General features: G+C 37.6%; 6 protein-coding genes and 1 non-coding gene across 7 annotated transcripts; 5 read left to right on the top strand and 2 right to left on the bottom strand.

The window, feature by feature from the left end:
* On the top strand, positions 1,933–2,961 carry LOC104699798 (ubiquitin-related modifier 1 homolog 2). Its single transcript, XM_010415190.2, has 4 exons — positions 1,933–2,020; positions 2,295–2,370; positions 2,486–2,568; positions 2,666–2,961. The coding sequence occupies exons 1-4, from the start codon at positions 1,998–2,000 to the stop codon at positions 2,781–2,783; spliced, it is 300 nt and encodes a 99-aa protein (XP_010413492.1). The 5' UTR covers positions 1,933–1,997; the 3' UTR covers positions 2,784–2,961.
* LOC104704165 (40S ribosomal protein S27-1-like) lies at positions 5,390–6,287 on the top strand. The gene is made up of 3 exons (XM_010420297.1): positions 5,390–5,500; positions 5,990–6,018; positions 6,109–6,287. The coding sequence occupies exons 1-3, from the start codon at positions 5,390–5,392 to the stop codon at positions 6,233–6,235; spliced, it is 267 nt and encodes an 88-aa protein (XP_010418599.1). The 3' UTR covers positions 6,236–6,287.
* Positions 12,662–14,008, top strand: LOC104699799 (40S ribosomal protein S27-2-like). The gene is made up of 4 exons (XM_010415191.2): positions 12,662–12,787; positions 13,046–13,147; positions 13,588–13,616; positions 13,721–14,008. Exons 1-4 carry the CDS (start codon positions 12,785–12,787, stop codon positions 13,845–13,847), a joined length of 261 nt encoding a protein of 86 aa, XP_010413493.1. The 5' UTR covers positions 12,662–12,784; the 3' UTR covers positions 13,848–14,008.
* TRNAL-AAG lies at positions 14,267–14,347 on the bottom strand. Its single transcript has one exon. It is a non-coding gene; the product is annotated as a tRNA-Leu (tRNA).
* On the top strand, positions 14,404–15,378 carry LOC104699800. The gene is made up of 2 exons (XM_010415192.2): positions 14,404–14,530; positions 14,633–15,378. The coding sequence occupies exons 1-2, from the start codon at positions 14,512–14,514 to the stop codon at positions 15,064–15,066; spliced, it is 453 nt and encodes a 150-aa protein (XP_010413494.2). The 5' UTR covers positions 14,404–14,511; the 3' UTR covers positions 15,067–15,378.
* LOC104699801 (protein-ribulosamine 3-kinase, chloroplastic) lies at positions 16,069–18,115 on the bottom strand. Its single transcript, XM_010415193.2, is given in 9 exon segments — positions 16,069–16,403; positions 16,521–16,597; positions 16,678–16,818; positions 16,903–17,021; positions 17,115–17,203; positions 17,284–17,358; positions 17,453–17,543; positions 17,631–17,784; positions 17,975–18,115. Coding segments are annotated over 9 exon segments (981 nt in total). The 5' UTR covers positions 18,063–18,115; the 3' UTR covers positions 16,069–16,256.
* LOC104699802 (peroxisomal membrane protein 11E) lies at positions 18,473–20,450 on the top strand. Its single transcript, XM_010415194.2, has 8 exons — positions 18,473–18,714; positions 19,017–19,215; positions 19,312–19,386; positions 19,490–19,564; positions 19,647–19,727; positions 19,815–19,889; positions 19,973–20,146; positions 20,242–20,450. Exons 2-8 carry the CDS (start codon positions 19,024–19,026, stop codon positions 20,275–20,277), a joined length of 708 nt encoding a protein of 235 aa, XP_010413496.1. The 5' UTR covers positions 18,473–18,714; positions 19,017–19,023; the 3' UTR covers positions 20,278–20,450.

Consider the following 20,540-nt stretch of genomic DNA (forward strand, 5'->3'; position numbering starts at 1 on the left):
TCTTCCTGCAATGGACAGTATACATTGGAAGCATGTTGCTGCACAATCTCCTAAATCCCTCAGACTCCACAAATGCAAACGACAGCTCATTAAGGACGATCATCTCATTCACAGACCTTCTGAACAAACCTTGATCATACTTGATTGCTGTCATTACACCACTGCTATCACCAGCCAACACATTCTAACTACCACTCTCTTGATGCATCTTGAACAACTTACACCTACTAATATGATTCTTCATTGCACTTGTTCCATGAATCACTGTGTCACATCCTATCTCTTGACCACAGTACCGACAGTTCGCAATAGCATCATCATGTGCTTGCTGAACAAAATGCTCCCAAACCGGAGACCTATGAGCTGGCTTTCTCCTCGGCTGAGTTCGTCTTCTCTTCTCTCCAACTGCAGAAGCTGGCGGACCATCATCAATCTCTTCATGTAGGACGGGGTCGCTATTGTCTTCACCAGAATTATGAGACATCTATTAAGTTACAACAAAGGAAAAAGAATCAAACCAAGAGAACACTATCCTAACAAGTAATAAGTCTCGAACATCAAAGCAAAATAACCAAACCTAGATATCCCTATCATAACAAATACTAACTATCGAACATCAAGAGATTACATATCAATCGAACATCAAAGATAAATAACCAAACCAAGACAACACTATCTCAACAACTAATAACTATCGAACATCAAAGCAAAAGAACCAAACCAAGATAACCCTATCATAACAACTAATAAGTCTCGAACATCAAAGCAAAATAACCAAACCTAGATATCCCTATCATAACAAATACTAACTATCGAACATCAAGAGATTACATATCAATCGAACATCAAAGATAAATAACCAAACCAAGACAACACTATCTCAACAACTAATAACTATCGAACATCAAAGCAAAAGAACCAAACCAAGATAACCCTATCATAACAACTAATAAGTCTCGAACATCAAAGCAAAATAACCAAACCTAGATATCCCTATCATAACAAATACTAACTATCGAACATCAAGAGATTACATATCAATCGAACATCAAAGATAAATAACCAAACCAAGACAACACTATCTCAACAACTAATAACTATCGAACATCAAAGCAAAAGAACCAAACCAAGATAACCCTATCATAACAACTAATAACCCTAGATCTATACAACGAATATAAATCGATTTATCTGTCGCCAATCAAAGACACACAACGAATGAAAGACACACAACAAATCAAACACACACAACAAATCAAAGACACACGACGAATCAAAGACACAACGGATCAAGTAGTTTAACTGTTTATGGCTTAAAGAGAACAAAGATTTCGCCTTATTTTGGTTTGTTTTAAACGAGAACAACTTACCAAAGATTAAGATAGAAGAACTTACACTGGATTGATTGAGAACACGGTTGATCGAGACAAGAACACACAGGATCGAACAGAAAATCGAAGTTCTTCTCTCAGTCGCCGCAAAGACAGAGAGTTTAGATAGATTAGGTTAGATTAGTAGCTAATGAAATAAACCGGATTATTAGCTTAAATAGCTAGGTTTTAATTTCGGGTTTCCGTCGATTATGCCTCTCCGTACCTAACCGATTACATAACCGAAATTCCCTTATAACAATTCCGATCAGAATCCGAAATCAAATAAAACCGAACCGAATTGTCCGAATCTCGGTTCGGTTCGGTTCGGACAATTCGGTTCGGGTCGGATTGCCAGGCCTAATCATGTTCATGCGTCATGTGAGTAACACGGGAGATTGTTGTGCTGATTGAATCTCATCCGTCGACTTTGATTCTAAGGCTGAAAAACAAACGGTTGTGATTCTGTGTCATCGCCCTAATAACCGGATTGGGTAGGTAATGGGCATTATAACATGGGCCTTACTTTAATAAGAGCCCAAAAGCTGAAACGTCTACGTATGCCGTTGCTGGTCCTCGTTTCTAGCGTGAACACGAAGCGGAGATACCCACCCACTTCATTCAAAGATGCAATTAACTCTTGAGTTCGGGTACACTTTTTTACTCGCTCGATTGATTCTTTTCTTAATGGTGCCTGTTCATTCTCGTTGGTCGGGATAGTTCATGAAAATTATATAGTGATTTCGATTATGGTTTCTCTGTTTCAGTACTGATTTATAAAGTAATGATTTTTTTGGATTGGGCGAAATCAGAATTGACATTCCGGTCAGCTCTTGAATCAATTGGTAGTGAATGAGAGATTCCTCTAATTTGGTTTTATCATGAATCATATGTGCTTCTTGAATCTTGATCCTGATCCTGCAGTGGAGGTTTAGAATTGCTCTGTGACTCCATAAAGATTCATAAAGTTAACATCAACTTCCCTAATGAATCAGATATCGTAAGCTTGTTGTCTCTCTCTCTCTTTTGATGATTTTTAAATACCAACAACCAAAGAGTTTCTTCTAAGCCGCTGACTGGTGTCTCTCTCTCTTTTTACACTGTTTTATATATAGTTGACAGTGAAGGATTTGCTTTCATGGGTTCGTACCAATCTGATCAAGGAAAGACCTGAAATGTTCATGAAAGGCGATACTGTGTAACAGCTTCTTTTTTCTTTTTTTTTTTTTCTTCTAGCAAGAACCCTGCAGGTTTAATAACAATAATGGTGTTTTGGGATCCATGATAAAATGCAGGAGGCCTGGAGTTCTCGTGCTGGTTAACGACTGCGACTGGGAGCTTAGCGGCCAGCTCGATACAACATTAGAAGATAAAGATGTTGTAGTCTTCATTTCTACTCTGCACGGTGGATGAAGTATTGAAATTAGCCATCACATCAATCATTCTGCTCTTTTCCAACAACTTGTGAATTGTGATGAACAATATTCCTAACAAAGATCATTGTTGTTTCTGAGTGATATTTTTCAACCACGTCATTTGTAATTGAGGGAATATGAATGATGTTTATGAATCTTTGAAAATCCCTCTACATTCGAAAATATTTTTAGGAGAACAGATTATCTTATTGATTGACAAATCTATTTTACCAACCGTCAATGGAAAAAACTAAAATAATTACATAAAAAATAGAGAGATTTACTTTATACATTTAGGTAATATTACGAGAATCTACAAATCTTCTTTTTATTATTAATATATTTCGGGTATTTTCAAAATATCCAACGTGCCATTGTTTTATGTTACCGGAAAAACGTAATTACAAAAATGATATTGCCACGTCAGATGTCACGTCAGAAATCGCTGACGTGCATTAAATAACTCAGTCATAATGCGTTACAGAGGTAATGACGGCTGAGTTATAGGTATGTTGCGGTTGATTTATGGAAAAAATTTGAGTAAGAGCGGACGGCTGACTTATAGCATAACTCAGCCAAGCGTTACAGCTGACTTATTGAAATCTGGCTGAGTTATGCTATAACTCAGCCGTCCTTACGGCTGAGTTTTCACCCTACGGTTGAGTTGTCAAAATTTTGGCTGAGTTATCACTACAACACGGCTGAATTAACTTTTTCGGGATGGCTGAGTTATGAAAAACGGTTGACTTATGAGATGTAGTTATGGCTGAGTTATGATTAAAAACTATAACTCAGCCGTGATAGGCTGACTTATCGTACAACTCAGTCATTTTACGGCTGACTTAGTAGCAAAAGATAAATTGCTAGAATATTATTCAATTACGGCTGACTTATTAAACGATACGGCTGAGTTATATATTTTCAGTTGATGAAGCGGCTGAATTTGGAAGCCATTTTTTGTTTTTTAATTATTGTAATGTTATTCATGTTGTGACTGAGTTATAATTTGTTTGATGGCTGAGTTATATTTTGGCTGAGTTATAATTTGTTTGATGGCTGACTTGTCACGTCGGACGCATCATCCATGTCAGCATTCCATGTCATCATCTTTCTTTTCTGGAAATACGAAACGTCGTTCCTTCGACTCTTGTTCTTCAACTGGTTAATAAGTGAACTATTTACATGGTTTTTACCTTCTTCTTCACCTTGCTATTCTATTTTTTCTTCAGTTTCTTCTACTTCTTCTTCACTTTCTTTTTCACCTTCTTCCTCACCTTGTTCTTCTACTTTTTCTTCACCTTGTTCTTCATTTTCTTTCATGGATCAAGTTCCGGTAATAGGGTAAAGAAACACAAATATGTATTTAACACTAACGATAGAGCGTGTAGAGTTGTGCAGATAGATGCAGAAACAACACACGACAAGCTTGTGAAGCTTGTTTTTTATGACTACGGATTGAACGCGTTAAGCCATGAGCTAAACACATGTTCTCGATGTAATCAAGTTGGGCACAATGCGAAACTTGTCCAATGTAGTATTATTGTAATACATTTGTTTTATTTTGTGCAATAACTCATGCGTCAAACATTATAACTCAGCCGTCATATTAATCGACGAGACCTTTCGTTTTCCGCTTTCAGATTATTCCTTGTGATCACTCAGCCACAAAGCATTATAACTCAGCTGTCATATGAATTGACGAGACCTTTCGTTTTCCCGTAAATACTATAACTCAGTCGACAAGTAATATAAATCAACTGTTTGTTTTCAGATTATTTCTTGTGATAACTCAACCACAAAATATCATAACTCAGCCGTCATATGATTTGATGAGACCTTTCATTTTCCTGTAACTACTATAACTCAGCCGTTAAGTTTTTTTTTCTTTTGGGTTGTGACTTGGATTATGGAAGATGACGTGTATTTTAATTTGATGATGTTTATTTTTTATTATTTTTTTAATTAAAATCGAAAACATAAATTCAATGGGTACATTGTAATTACATTCATGACACTAAACATTTAAACAATTTTTAGAAAATTATTAGATACGAGGAATAAACCAACTTTTGGAGTACATCTGGATAATTCTTTTTGGGAAAATATGTTGAGGAAATAATATTACCAAGATACATTCTTTGGAATTTCTAGAATATTTATTATTTTATTTTCTAAAAAGGACGATGACTCTCGATTCTATAAATTATAAAATAAATGAAAATAAAAGAGAATGTAAAAGTCTCTAATTATTCTAAAAGGTCCCAAAGGCCAAAATTTTATCGTATTTTTAATACTGTGCGGGGATGTTAATAGATTCTGACGATTTCTAAATGACTTGATATCCAAGTTAACCTAGCAAATGAGTAATCCCTTGTATAAATCTCTCTAGCCTATCGTTGTCGTCGTCTCTTGAGATTCTTGCGAATATGGTTAGTTCTGTCACACTTTATTCTCTCCACTTACATGTTCTGATTTGATTTTGTTTATAGAAGATATATGAATCCTTTTGTGATATTCGGGTCATTGGATCTCTTTTTCCATCACGTAGGGCAGAATATTAGGTTTTAAAACGGAAGTAGCTAAAATATTATATATATTTTTGATATGGAACAGGTTCTTCAAAACGATATCGATCTGCTTAACCCTCCTGCTCAGCTTGAAAAGAGGAAGCATAAGCTCAAGCGTCTTGTTCAGTCTCCAAACTCCTTCTTCATGGTAATGATGATTTGAATCCTTTCTCCTTCTTTAGAACCTATAGAAACAATATATCTCTATGATTAGAATTGCAAGTAAATATGGAGTTTGTGAATTTGATTTTTTCATCAAAATCCCTAGTTTTGATGATCTATCTAGATGGAGTCTGATTATTGATTGGTTTGTCAACCATCTGTTGACTAAGATTTGTAAATTTTCCTAATTACAATAGACACCAAATATCTCTGTTTAGAGTTGGTGTAAATTACAAAATTTTAAGGCATGAACCCTAACTTAGTGTCTTAAGTTTATCAACACACCTTTTTTGTATTCTGACTGTAGTTTATGTTGTTAAGTCTTTGTAAATTAATTTGAAGCCTTTTGCTTCTTTATAGAATCCTGAAAACCAAATCTCTCTGTTTGGAATTCGTTTAGTTCAATTTTTTTATATACTCTCTCTCTCTCTTTATGGACTCTGATAATATTAATGTTGTATGATTTTGACTGTAGTATGTGAGGTGCGAATGCTGCTTCAACGTGTAAGATCTGAAAACAATCTCTCTTCCTTATATATAGATAAAAGAAACTTGACTTATTAATGGGTTTTTTGTGGGTTTATATTATGGCAGCACGACTGTGTTCAGTCACTCACAGACGGTTGTGGTGTGCGGGAAATCCCAGAACGTTCTATGCCAGCCTACTGGAGGAAAGACGAAGCTCTCAGAAGGATGCGCTTTCAGGAAGCTTATTAATTGATCTACAAGGAATAAAGCTTGCTTGTCGTTTACTATATAATGAATCAGATATCATAAAGCTTGCTTGTCGTTTTTTTTTTTTTTTTTTGATGAATTATTATTTTAGATACCGTTTTGTGTGTTTCTCCTCTTGTTACTTTGTTTCATTCATTCTAGTTGATGATTATAATAAATTTGCTTTCATATGGATTATAAAGCTAAAAATGATTCCTAAAAAATCTTATTATTACAAATAATTTTATTTATTTTCTAGCGTGCCTTTCTTTAAAAAATGATGGTTCCTTTTATTTATATAAATTATAAATAATAATAATAATAATAATAATAATAATAATAATAATAATAATAATAATAATAATAAGAACAAAAAAAACCGCTCTGACGGCGACAAAAAGTGCGATTCAAACAGTTACTGATTTTTCCGATAAGTCCTCGCCACGACGACGATGGTTGTTAATTCTTTCACTGGAGAAGTGGGTTTCGTGGTCTTCTATCCCCATAATCCAGTGGTTATCTCCACGAAGCAATCCACGATCCTTTGTGCGCAAATTTCGGTCCAAAACCACTCGATTTGGATCTATAAATTGCCATGGGATTCTTCATCAATTCCACTACCAGTTCACTGTATTCACAACAATTTCTCTTCTCATCACAATTTGAAAACACTCCCTATGGCGGATAACATCTGACGCGCTCTTCAAGACATCGATCTCGGGGCTGATGATGCCCCAATTGTCCTGCCCATTGAAGTTGTTAATCAAGCTACTGTGGCAAATCGATTCATCATCATGGGTAGACCTGTTATTCCTCGACGACAAAACATCCGGTCAATTGTTGCTTCTTTGCCTCGTCTTTGGGGCCAAGGAGGCCTAGTTCATGGGCGTATCGTAGGAAGGAACTGTTTCCAATTTGTTTTCCCCTCGGAGGAATCCATGGAAACTGTTCTTTGAAGAGGCCCCTGGGCCTATGCTGAACGAATGTTGGTCTTGCAGCGATGGACTCCAACGATGAATCTTGCGATGCTAAATTACATTCCTTTCTGGATACAAGTTCGCGGGATCCCACTCCAATTTCTGAACCAGGAAATTGTTGCTCATATTGGTCGCGCTCTGGGTCAACTTATGGATGTCGACTATATAGCTGATGTCGCTGCCCAAGTTGAATATGTTCGTGTGCGTATCAACTGGGACATTCAAGATCCTCTCCGCTTTCAACGTCATTTTCAGTTTACCCCAGGAGTCAATACTCTCCTTCGTTTTCGATATGAACGACTTCGTGGTTTTTGCGAAGTTTGTGGTCTTCTTACACATGACTCTGGTAACTGTCTTGTTCAAAATGGTTTTGATGATGATTCGTCTGATGGAGATAGCGACAATGAGGGTCCCCAGATGCCTCAAGGTCCCTTTCACAATAATGTGGGTGTGCAAATCAGAGAGATCATTGATGCAAAAGATGAGGAGATACCACAGGAAGAAGGACCTGCAGAGAACGATGTTGCAGTCATGGAGGGAGATATTTTTGAGGCTTTAGAGAATCAAGTTCCCCAGAACTTGGGACCAGACATTCTTGTTTCAGCAATAACAATATTACAAAGTGATGTTCTGGGATCGTTGAATGGTATTGATGCTATGGATAAGGATGAAGCTACGGGAATACGCTATGTACAACAGATTACGGGACGTAATCGCAAGCTATCTACAATGCATGGGAATGGGGCCAGCTCTTCAAGGTTGCCACCTCAAACTGATGACGATGAAACTGTGGGCTCAATGGATCCACAACACACATGATGGAGTCGTGGTGGGCCATGAACCACCACTTCCGCCATGAAGACAACCTGCTGGAACTGTCAAGGTTTAGGCAGTGACTTGACAGTTCGACGCCTTAAGGAGATAAACCGTAAATATCTCCCCGACATCATTTGCCTATCAGAGACCAAGCAACAATATGATTTCATTAGAGATAAAGCTTATGAATTAGGATTTCCTTTTTATGTAACAGTCCCACCTTTAGGCCTTAGTGGTGGTTTAGTTATTCTTTGGAAGCCCTCTGTTGATATTTCCATCTTATTTCAATCCCCTAATCTTGTAGATTGCTTGGTTAAAATTAATGAAATCAGTTTCCATTTATCGTTTGTATATGGACACCCGAATCCAAGCCTTAGAAACCATCTTTGGGAACAAACAAAACGGATTGAAGTAGCAAGGATGAACAAACCTTGGATGATCTTAGGAGACTTCAATGAGATATTGGGAAACAATGAAAAACGAGGGGGTAGAACTAGAACAGAAGCTAGTTTTAAGGATTTCCATTGTTTGGTTAGAAGTTGTAATTTTTCAGATCTAAGCTACAATGGAAATAATTTCTCTTGGGCTGGTAAGAGGGGGAACCACTTTCTTTCTTGTTGCTTGGACCGTACAATGGCCACATCAGAATGGCACAACCTCTTCCCGAAGTCACAGACTGAATTTTTGGAGTTTGGTGAATCAGATCATAGACCTTTGATCACCCGAATCTCAGATACAGTTGAGGTACGCAGAGGTTGTTTCAGATATGATGCTCGATTTTTGCATAAATCGGGTTTCAGAAATTCAGTAGTTCAAGGCTGGAATAACGTCGTAAGGAGACAGGGTGATGATATTTCTCTTGCGGACAGAGTTGGTAATTGCAGACGTAGGATATCTCAATGGAAGAGAGGATACAGAACTAATGCAGAGGAAAGAATTCAAGTCATCAGGCATCAATTAGATAAGGCCATTACATCAGGAGCTTCCACACTAATGGAACGAAACCAACTCAAGTGGGATCTTAATCAAGCTTACATAGATGAGGAGATTTTTTTGCAACAAAGAAGCAGAAATGGATGGATGCATGAGGGTGACAGAAACACAAAATTTTTTCACACAGTGACAAAAACCAGGAAAGCACGGAACAAGATGATTTCCATTGTAGACAATGATGGAACTCTACACAATGGTGATAATGTTATCTCGTCAGTCACAATTGAGTACTTCCAAGACCTGTACAAGTCATCTGCTCCTCATGTGTCCTTACAAGAACAAATACTGAGAGACTTTCAACCAAAAGTAACAGAGGCTATAAATGCTGATCTAACACGAGATGTGAGCCATGAGGAAATTAGACAAGCAGTTTTTAACATGGATCCTCACAGAGCTCCGGGACCAGATGGCTTTTCAGCAGCCTTTTATCAGCAGTTTTGGAATGAGGTTAGTCCAGCGGTAATATTGGCATTAGAGATTTTTTTCAATTTAGGGCAGTTGGATCTTTCCCAAAACCACACGAACCTATGCCTTATACCAAAGACTGAATCACCTACATCAATGATGGAGTTCCGACCAATAGCTCTCTGTAATGTCAGCTACAAAATAATTTCAAAGATCTTGGTCAACAGACTAAAGATGCATCTATCAGGCATTATATCAGAGAATCAAGCAGCCTTCATCCCAGGTCGAATGATTACAGATAACAACATCATAGCACACAAAATGTTTCATGCTCTAAAGGTCAGAAAGCGACAGTCCAAATCCTATATGGCCATCAAAACAGACATCACTAAAGCTTATTATAGATTATAATGGAGCTTTTTGAAGCAGGTTATGCAGCATATGGGTTTTGATTACAAATGTATTCAGTGGGTAATGCAATGTGTGACAACAGTTGGATATTCAATCTTGATAAATGGGACACCAAAGGGATCAATAACCCCAAGCAGAGGCATAAGACAAGGTGATCCATTATCACCTTATCTGTTCATACTATGTGCTGAGGTGCTATCACATATGATGAAGCAAGCTGCTTCCAACAGAAGACTTCAAGGCATGAAAGTGAGTGACCATGGTCCAGCAATCACTCACCTACTTTTCGTTGATGACTCTTTGTTTTTCACATTAGCAAACGACAAATCGTGTAAAGCTATAACTGAAGTGCTGAACACATATGAGAAGATATCAGGTCAAGCAGTTAATCTTAGAAAATCATCAATTACTTTTGGAAGTCGAGTTAGAGCACAGATAAAAACCCGCATGCGACATATACTAGGCATCCACAATGAAGGAGGTGGAGGCAAATATCTTGGTCTGCCAAACGAAGTTAAACAAAAAAAGGTTGAGATGTTCAAATACATTACTGATCGGGTCAGAGGTAAAACACAAGGATGGATTAAGAGATACCTATCATTAGGCGGCAAAGAGGTACTACTCAAGTCGATTGCTCTTGCATATCCAGTTTACTCAATGAACATTTTCAAGTTCCCAAAGGAAACATGCGAAGAAATAAACAGCATTATGGCTAAGTACTGGTGGAGTAATGAAGAAAACCGTAATGGAATGCACTGGTTTATTTGGAAGAGGATGGGACTAACTAAGAAAGATGGCGGCATGGGATTCAAAGATGTTGAACAATTCAACTTGGCATTACTAGGAAAGTAAGTCTGGAGGATTATGCAGCACCCACAATGTTTAATGGCGAAGATCCTAAAGAGTAGATATTTCTCAGATACTAATATCCTCAATGCGACTCCAAAACGGAAATCATCCTTTGTTTGGAAATCTCCGCTACAAGGTCGGGATCTCTTGAAACAAGGATTACGATTTGTGATAGGTAATGGTTCGGATATTAATGCGTGGCTAGACACAATGGTTACCATGTCACCCTCCTCGTACACCACAACCAAAGACTGCAAATCCACGACCAAGCCAAATAAAAGACTGGATTCTAGAGAATGGAAGATGATGGAATAAAGCTAAAATTCGAGACTTAGTGGTGGAGTCAGATGTTGATCTCATACTGAATATCAAGCTATGTCCCACAGTGTCTCATGACATCTTAGGATGGCACTATAATCTTGATGGACTCTACACAGTTAAATCAGGGTACTGGTTGACGACTCAACTAAATAGAGATACAGACATACACCCACCACCAAGAAATCCATTGATCAAAGCTAAGATTTGGAAAATTAATATTGCTCCGAAGATAAAACACTTTTTATGGAGACTTCTATCAGGTGCTTTGTCTGTAGGAGATACACTAAAGAGGAGACATATCAGTCGACATTCACAATGTAGACGTTGTTGTCAGGAAGAAGAAACAATACATCATCTCTTTTTCGATTGTTTCTACGCACAACAGGTTTGGCGAGCTTCAGGATTTTCACATCAATGTCTTTTTGATGATCGAGTTACGGTGGAAGAGAAGATAGATATTATACTATCTACTCTACTAAACAAAGAGCACCATCGTTTTACTCAAGTTGCCATTTGGATCCTATGGTGACTATGGAAGAGTAGAAACCATCTAGTGTTCCAACAAAAACACTTGACATGGTATTCGTCCCTGAAGATGGCGAGGAATGATGTTTCAGAATAGGAAACAGGGCAAGAATACATTTGGAGGTTACAGATGAACTACAGCCCTAGACATACAAGTACTCAAGATTTTTCTACAGAGAGATGGAGCAAACCCCTTGCTGACTGGATTAAGTGCAACTATGATGGCTCGTTTTCATCACATAACCACCAAACAAAAGCTGGATGGATATATCGAGATCATGAAGGTATATATATGGGAGCAGGACAATCACATAGATCAACAATGACATCGGCACTTGAAAGTGAACTACAAGCACTGCTCCTTGCAATGCAGAACGCCTGGTCAAGAGGATATCAACGAATCATTTTTGAAGGAGATAACCAGGATATAATAGCTCTTCTGGAAGGTACCTATTGATGTGTTAAACCGACAATATAAATAAAACGATTTTTAATGGGGATGAATCAGAACTGGTCTTTTTATTAACATAGAATTGAAGTAAGGGTTTACAGGAAATGACAATTAGGGAGCTAAGCATAGTTAATACGAAAATAATGCTCCTCTCTCTCTCTAATTGTCCAAAAAGTGGATCCCCTCATGTGACAATGACATCAGGTATTTATAGTGGGCCATTGACCTAGAATTTTTTCTGTCTCTCCCGCAAATGACGATTTTGCCCCTTCAGCCTAACGGGCCAAATCCAAGACTTCAGTCCTAAAACTTCCTAAGATCTTCTGTTTGGACTTCTGTAAATGTTGGGGGCAAAGCCCATATCCAACAGTACCAAACTCAACTTTGGAGTGTACAACTGGCTTCGAGACATAATACACTGGAAAGAAAAATTGAGAGAGGTTTTATTCAAGTGGACATCAAGGAAATCAAATCAACCTGCAGATTTGTTGGCGAAAACACCTATTCCACATAATACTACTTATCATATCCATTTCTATGTTCCAAGCTTCATTGTATCAGCCTTACATTATAACCTCTTACAAGCAAATTAAATCAAAGCAGATATTTAAAAGAAAAAAAAATAATAAATAAAGAAATAAAGAGAAAAGTAAAGACTCTAGTTCAGTCAGAGGCTTCGGAAAAGGTTAAAAAAGACTTGTGGTGGTTTATATATAAAGGCGTTAAAGTAGTAACCCTAGAAATCTCTCTCGCCTGTTGTTGCCGTTGCTGCTATCTTTCGCCGTCGTCTCTTGAGATTCTTGCGAAGATGGTTAGTTCTCCTCTATCTCTCTCTCTCGCACTTGATTCTCTCCATGTTCTACATGTCCCGATTAGATTTTCGAGTCTCGCTAGAGTTTTTTTTTAATGTTTCTCTCCGTTTTTGTGTAAATTCTCGTTTGATCTCTTCTTCTATAACGTAAGGTTGAGTCTAGGATTATGAATACGGAATTAGCTGATAATAAGTTTGGTTAGGTTTTGTCATATCGATTGATTTTGTTTGCTGGGAATAACTTTGATGTGAAAACAGGTTCTCCAAAACGATATCGATCTGCTTAACCCACCAGCTGAGCTTGAGAAGAGGAAGCACAAGCTCAAGCGTCTTGTCCAGTCTCCAAACTCCTTCTTCATGGTAACGATAGTTTTAAACTTCTTCGTAGAACCAAATCTCTATAATTAGAATTGTGAGTTTGGAGTTTTGTGAATTTGATTTTTTTTTTGTTTCTGATAATCCCTTTTTATTGCCTGATTGTTGTTTTTGTTTTTCAACCATTTGTAAATGTCTCCTCTTTTTGAGATTTAAAACCGAACCTCGCTGTTTAGAATAATTGAAGTCAAAGTCTTTTAGGTTTAGCTGTTGTTGTTGTTAAACATTTGGCAATGTGCTTATGTAATTCGAACCCTTTTGCTGCTTTAAACTCCCTCTCTTTTGTTTTGTCTATTTCAATTATGATCTGATTCTCACTTACACCTGCCTGGAGTTTCTTTACCCTCAATGGTCTCTGATTGTTGTTTCTTTACCCTCAAATGGTCTCTGATTGTTGTTTCTTTTGTTGTTTACTTTTAATGTAGGATGTGAAGTGCCAAGGCTGCTTCAACATGTAAGTCCTGGAAACAGTTTTTGCTTTTCATTCTTTTCCTTTGACATTACATAGTTTAAGGAGCACACAAAACTTATTGGGTCTGTTTTTTTTTGGTATCGCAGTACTACAGTCTTCAGTCACTCGCAGACTGTTGTGGTGTGCGGAAACTGCCAGACAATTCTGTGCCAGCCTACAGGAGGAAAGGCGAAGCTCACTGAAGGATGCTCTTTCAGGAAAAAGGGAGATTGATTGAAACAATCCTCAAATCAAATCAAGCCTTGTTACTTTTTCTTTCGTTGTTGTTATGAATGCTTGTTGGTGTTTGGGATTTATCTAGTTTACTACTACTATTGATGTCTGGATTTTATAAAAAGTTTTGGATTTTAAGTTAATTGTTTGAAGAATTAAAACCTTTACTATTGCATTCTTGAGAACCTACGGGCTCCCAACGCAGAGGCTGATACAAGTAAACTAATGTGAACAGAAGAGACGTCTTTGATAGTTTGGAGTTCAAACTTTGAACATTGAAGTTACATAGTTTACCTTGCTTGTTGGTATACGGTACACACGATCTTAGCGTCTCAAGACTTGGGGAAAAGTTATAAAAGATATAATCAGGAGAAATTTACAAAAATGTTGTGAGGCATGTTTCCAAAAAAAAAGATAGATGTTGACAGTTGGATTTGAACCCACGCCCTTTCGGACCAGAACCTTAATCTGGCGCCTTAGACCAACTCGGCCATATCAACGTTTTGTTATAAAGAATCAACTTTTATTTACTTGACCAAGACACACCTGGACCATTTCTTTTTAAGCCCCCACCCCCAACTAGAAAGAGAGCTATAGCTCTTCCTTTCCATCGACCGCCACAGTCACAGTCACAGATCTAAACCCTAACTCTCTGGTCGATACCATGCCTTCCGTGACCACTGGTAAGCTCTCTTATGGGATCTAATCAAATTTGTACTTCTCTCAGTCACAGAGTGGTTAAATACATCTGTTTCCCCGTTTTCTGACTAAACCCTGTTTGCCAGAGACTAAGATAGGGGTCTTCTGGGACGTAGAGGATTGCAAACTCCCTGATGGTCTCCAGCCTCATACGGTATCTAGGAATATCAAATCAGCTCTACAGAGACAGGGTTATGGTGTTAACAATGTGTCAATCAGAGCTTATGGTGAGAAGCAGAACAAGTCCAAGGATGAGTTTCTCCACGATGATATCATGTTCTTACCCGCTGGAGATGCAAGTGCGAGATGTAAAAGGATGGTGGCTGATATTGATTCATGGGCTTTGAACAATCCTGACTCTAATTTGATGCTGATCTGTCGATGCAACATGGATTTCGCCACTTATCTCAAAGATTTGAAAGCTAGAGACTTTCACATTCTAGGAGCAAAGCCAGAGAACGCACCGCCAAATTGCAGCGACTGCAGAATCACTTTGGACGAGCTTTTCACTCAAGCATGAATTTGGGAAAGCCTATCATCAGATGGAGGAGGAGACCCTATCGCCAGAGCTTAGTCATTTTGGAAACTAACTAACTAGACTTTTTTTTTTTTACCTATGCCTTTTGTTTAAGTTGTTAGTTATTGGAAATGTTTAATCTCGTTTGTGTATTCTCTCCCCTAGGTAAGAAAACCATTAAGTTTGAAGTCAACATATATAGGTTGAACAGAGTCTATGCTTGACCAAAGAGATTTGTGTTTGTGTCTCAGTTTGAACAGAGTCTATGGCTATGCTTTCTAAGTTTCTATGCATAAAGAGCCACCTTTCATTCTTGTTGCTATATCTGCATCTCCCAAGTTCTGAATCCATTGTGCTTACTACTACTACCAATCAAATCATACCTTCTTGAATCTGTTTCATACGGTTTTTGAGTTTATAACAATACATAAATACGATTAGTTTACAAGGTTTAGAGATGTTGTTGTACTTGTAACTGTAACTTGTAACTTGTAACTTGTAACATTAAGACCATATAACCAAAAACACTTACATATACGTATCCAAACACAAAAGAGCCCATTAACTTTGTTGTTATAGAATGCAAATTTAATGTGACCACATATTAAAAGCCCAAACAGAGCCCATTACTCTACAACCTTTTAAGTTTAACAATCGTAACTCAAGTTTGATGGTAATCTCACGAGACAACACGGAGTTCGCCTCTTCTCTCAGTGTTTACGAACAGACCGGTTTCAACATTCTCGTAGCGCAGCCAGAAAAGGGCATCAAAAGATGTCCCGACTGTAGAAAGCCTCTGGAAGAGATTATCACTGACGAATGGCTTTGGGAAAGCCTATCTGCTGGAGGTGATCCTATCACCATAGCCCAAGAGAAGCTGACCTCTTTAATTACTAACTAGTGTTGTCTTAACTAGTAAGTAAGTAGTAGGTTCTGAGTTATTGGAAATCGTTTGTGAATTCTCTCCATTACATTACCACATCATCTGTTTAAACCACCTATGTATGATCCTTAAAGTAAATCAGCTTCTTCTTCTTCTTTTTTTAAATCTCTTAATATACAAATTCAGATTACATCAAATCTGATTAATCTCAAGATTCAGACGTTGTACACTAAGAAAGCCACCAAAACACAAACAAACATATATATATACCCGAGCTTATAAGCTGCTTCCACTTATCATCTTGTTCCTTTTAAGCTTTGAGCATCCGTAGATAATCATCAATAATCGACATGGCAGATGATCGATAGCCCGAGCCAAACAGATTATAATGATTCAAGTAATGATACAGCAAATACAGATTCCTCCTTTTCTCAAATCCCGGTTGTTTTGGTATTACCTTGAGAGAGTCAAAGAAACAATAACAAAAGTTGTGTTAATTTTAAACAAACAAAGCTGCTGGACTTGGTTGATACAATACAGACACTGAGAGATAATGAAGAGTGTGCTGAACCACCTTGAAATAGGCATTGTAGAAAGATTCTCCGAATCCTGCGCACCACGACATTCCAAATTCTGCCTCGTTATGCCCATCTGTGGAGGAATGAGATCAAAACGGTGCTTGAAGATGGTATGTATATCAGTCTAAGAATTTAAGAATGAAAGCTTTATACAGTAACAGGCAGGATCAAGAATGACAGGTTCGCTGTTCTTGTCGTATGCGATATTCCCGCTCCAGAGATCACCATGTAACAAGCACGGTTCTATGACAACATTCTCAAAGAGAGATCCCATGTTCTGTATCAGTGTATGACCTGCTCACATATTTTTTTTTCTAAATGTTACTATAACAATATCTCCTCGCAAAGTTAATAACCACAGAGAAGAGAGAAAGAAACCTTTCTGATAAATTGCAGAGTCACCATACTGATCCCTAGCTAACGTTAGCTGGTAACCCAGTCTCTTCTCACCATAAAACTCAATCCAATCCGATGACCAAGTATTGATCTGAGGGGTACTACATTAGGGACATTGCATCGTTAAGTTTATAAGAGGAGACATAAACTCACTCAAAGGGAATAAGATTTGATAAAAGTAGGACTCATTCCACCTGCCAATAGTGTTGTCAACCTCAAACCCAAAGCCTTTAGAAGATTTGCCGGCTTTATGCATCTCAGCGAGCTTCTTTCCTAATTCAGCCTGATGACTAACAACCATGAAACCCATGAAACTGAAGTTCTTAACATTAGCTCATAGTTTATTAGATTCATCAGTATCACCTGGTAGCCTCTTGATCCACCAAAATTAATAAATTCCATGATGATATAAGATCCACCAGTTGGCAATGCCCCAACCTGTTTAACACTTGTTAAACAAGAATCTATAATCAGAGATATCAGATAAAGATATGTATATCTACTACAAAGTAAAAGAAAGTATAAAACTTGCTTTGTGTGGCTTGGGGACACGGATTGTACTGGTTTCATACATAGCCTCAAGACCAAGAGCCTCTCACTCAAACATGGCAGGTCCAATACTCCTAAAACCAGTGTTTACAAACAAAACGATTGTGAATATCAGAAAAGGTCAAAAGTGATATGCTTAGAAAAATACAATCTTTTTTCACCTGTTGGTTTTAACGAAGAAAGAACCAACATCAGTCTGGTAATGGCTAGCGAGATTAATACATCCACCACCAACAGAACCAATCTTTGTGATCTGAGTAGCTTTCCCTTCAGTAAGTATCCATTGACGAATTGGATCCTCACTCATTGCAGCCACTAAACAAAACCAATGAAACAGGCGAAATTTCACATTTTGATATTAATTCCTTAGTCAGTGAAATTCAAATAGTAAGAACAACCGATAATCCCAAAACCCATCAAACACAGAGAATGAGAATTTGAGTTGGTTAAATAGAAAACGGTAACGAAATTTTCTATTTTGAGAACAGAGAAGATATAAACTTACTAGCAAAATTTATTCTGGGTCGAGAGAAGTTGCAAAGAAGAAGATTTGGTCGAGCAGAGAAGCAAATACTAAGAGACGCCACCGCCATTTTCTTCTTCTTCTTCTCCGGCTTTGGTATTGTTATTTATTTATCTTCATGTGGCCGTTAAACGAAGCTTGTTCCACGATTTTGTTTGGACACAAAGACTATCTTTCATCCTTATCTTGAATAACTTATGCTATTAAAAGGGCTTCGAAAGGCCTGGCCCATTAACTTAACGAAACGTTGCGTTTTATCCTTCCTCGATAGGTGTGCCACGTGTGTGTCGCACGCGTGTAGGGGTATAATCAAATGTATGAGGCTTGTGGTGTACACGGTACGTTTAACACGATCGAACGGTCAGAAATTAAACGATCACGAGATTAGATCGATGATTAAAACGGTCCGTTTTGTTTTATTTATAAAGAGAAACAAAAAAACATAATAATAATAAGAGATGACCAAACACGTTTTTAATCGCAAGTTTCTTTCTATCTCCGATGACGCAAAACGAGGAAGAAAAAAAGACATTATAAGTAAGAGAAGAGAAGAGCTTCACCATGTTCCAAAAACTAAAAGCACTAAATTTCGGATCCCCTTTCCTTTAAAGTTCGATATCTTCTTTCTCTGTTTTGTTGTGTCTTTGAACGCTCAATTTTTATAACTCTCTCTCTCTCTCTCTCTCTCTCTCCGGGGTCGTCTTCCTAGGGAGATCATATAGGTAACAAAATGAAATCCCAATTTCTGTTATATTTTTTCGCATGCCTTATATAGATTTGACCTTCTCTTCATTTCGTAAACTTGCTAATTGCATTTCTTTGGGTTTAATCTTTGTGGTTTCTGATGAAGTTTTTTTCGTGGCTTTGCAAAAATTTTAATTAAAAGGGTGAAGTTTTGTTATTGTAGTAGGATCATATACTAGTCTCTCTGTTATGGACTCTGTTTCTTGAATTTGTTTCATAGTTTAGTTTGAGCAGCTCATGTAAAAGTGTATTGAATCTTGGCTTTTGTGTTGTTTGGCAGAGAAAGCATGACTACATTAGATTTGTCCAGAGCCGAGCTTGCTCTTATAGTCCTCTATTTGAACAAAGCTGAAGCTAGAGATAAGATATGCAGAGCTATACAGTATGGTTCCAAATTCTTGAGTGGTGGGCAACCTGGTACTGCTCAAACTGTTGACAAAAACACCAGCTTGGCTAGAAAAGTTTTCCGTCTTTTCAAGGTCAGTCCCCTATCGTTTTAGATTTGGAATTGGCTTCATTGTTTCTACCTTCTTGTGTTTGATTTCTGATTAGAAACATGGTTTCAAAATGTGCAGTTTGTCAATGATTTTCACGGTCTTATCAGTCCTGTGCCTAAAGGAACTCCGCTTCCTCTTGTCTTACTTGGGAAGGTGCTAAAGATATGTTGTATTTTTTTACAACATTTTGTTCATGTCTTGATTTTTGATTCAGTCTTTTAACTTTTTTTTTTTGTTTGTTGGTTGACAATTTCAGTCCAAGAACGCTCTGGTGTCGACCTTCTTGTTTCTTGATCAAATCGTCTGGCTTGGTAGATCAGGCATATATAAGGTTAGATAAGCCATATTGGTAAGTTTTTGATGTTTGATTTAACTCTTGAATGTGTGACTAAAGATTATCGTTCAATGGTTAGAACAAAGAACGAGTCGAATTGCTTGGACGTATATCACTTTTCTGCTGGCTTGGATCATCAGTTTGTACAACTGCAGTCGAGGTTTTTGTTAATCTCCTCTTTCTTGACATTTTGATTTTCCCACGTATAAACATAAATTCGATCTTGATCTTCTCATGTGTGTACCAGATCGGTGAGCTTGGAAGGCTCTCTTCATCTATGAAGAAGATGGAAAAGGAACTCAAAGATGATGAAAAGCATCATGTAGGAACCCTCCTCTGTAAACTCTTTCATCTTTCTTCTTCTATTATTTATAAAAACTCATTCCCTTTATAAAACAAACGCAGGATGAGCTGTATCGTGCTAAGCTTCAGAAATCAAAAGACAGAACTCTAGCATTGATCAAATCAAGCATGGACTTTGTTGTAGCCATTGGTTTGCTTCAGTTAGCTCCGAAGACGATTACTCCTCGTGTCACTGGCGCTTTAGGGTTTACCACCTCGCTTATCTCTTGTTATCAGGTAAGCTTTTTCTTCCTTTCCGTAAACCCACTTCCAAGTTCACATCTTTCTAGACCGATATCTATAAAACTTTCTTTCTTTGGTTAACCACACAGTTGCTTCCTTCGCGTCCCAAGTTCAAGGCACCTTGAAGGAAGAAGAAGCTTCTTCTCTAGGCCGTCAGAATAATTGTTTCATATTTATTTGTAAACCTGCTGTGTTCTGGTAATCTCAGGCTGTTGTTCCTTTGAATGAATTTGCTTTGCAAGAATAATGATAACTCTTAAAATAAGATTGAATATGATACTTCTTTAAGATTCTAGAATAGAGAAATTTGTGTTTCTTTCTGATGTTGAACAAGACTCTGTTCTCTACATAGTAGAACTAGATGCATTCTATATGTTCAATGGGGGGG

The sequence above is a fragment of the Camelina sativa genome, chromosome 7, assembly GCF_000633955.1.
Source record: "Camelina sativa cultivar DH55 chromosome 7, Cs, whole genome shotgun sequence".
Classification (NCBI taxonomy): Eukaryota; Viridiplantae; Streptophyta; class Magnoliopsida; order Brassicales; family Brassicaceae; genus Camelina; species Camelina sativa.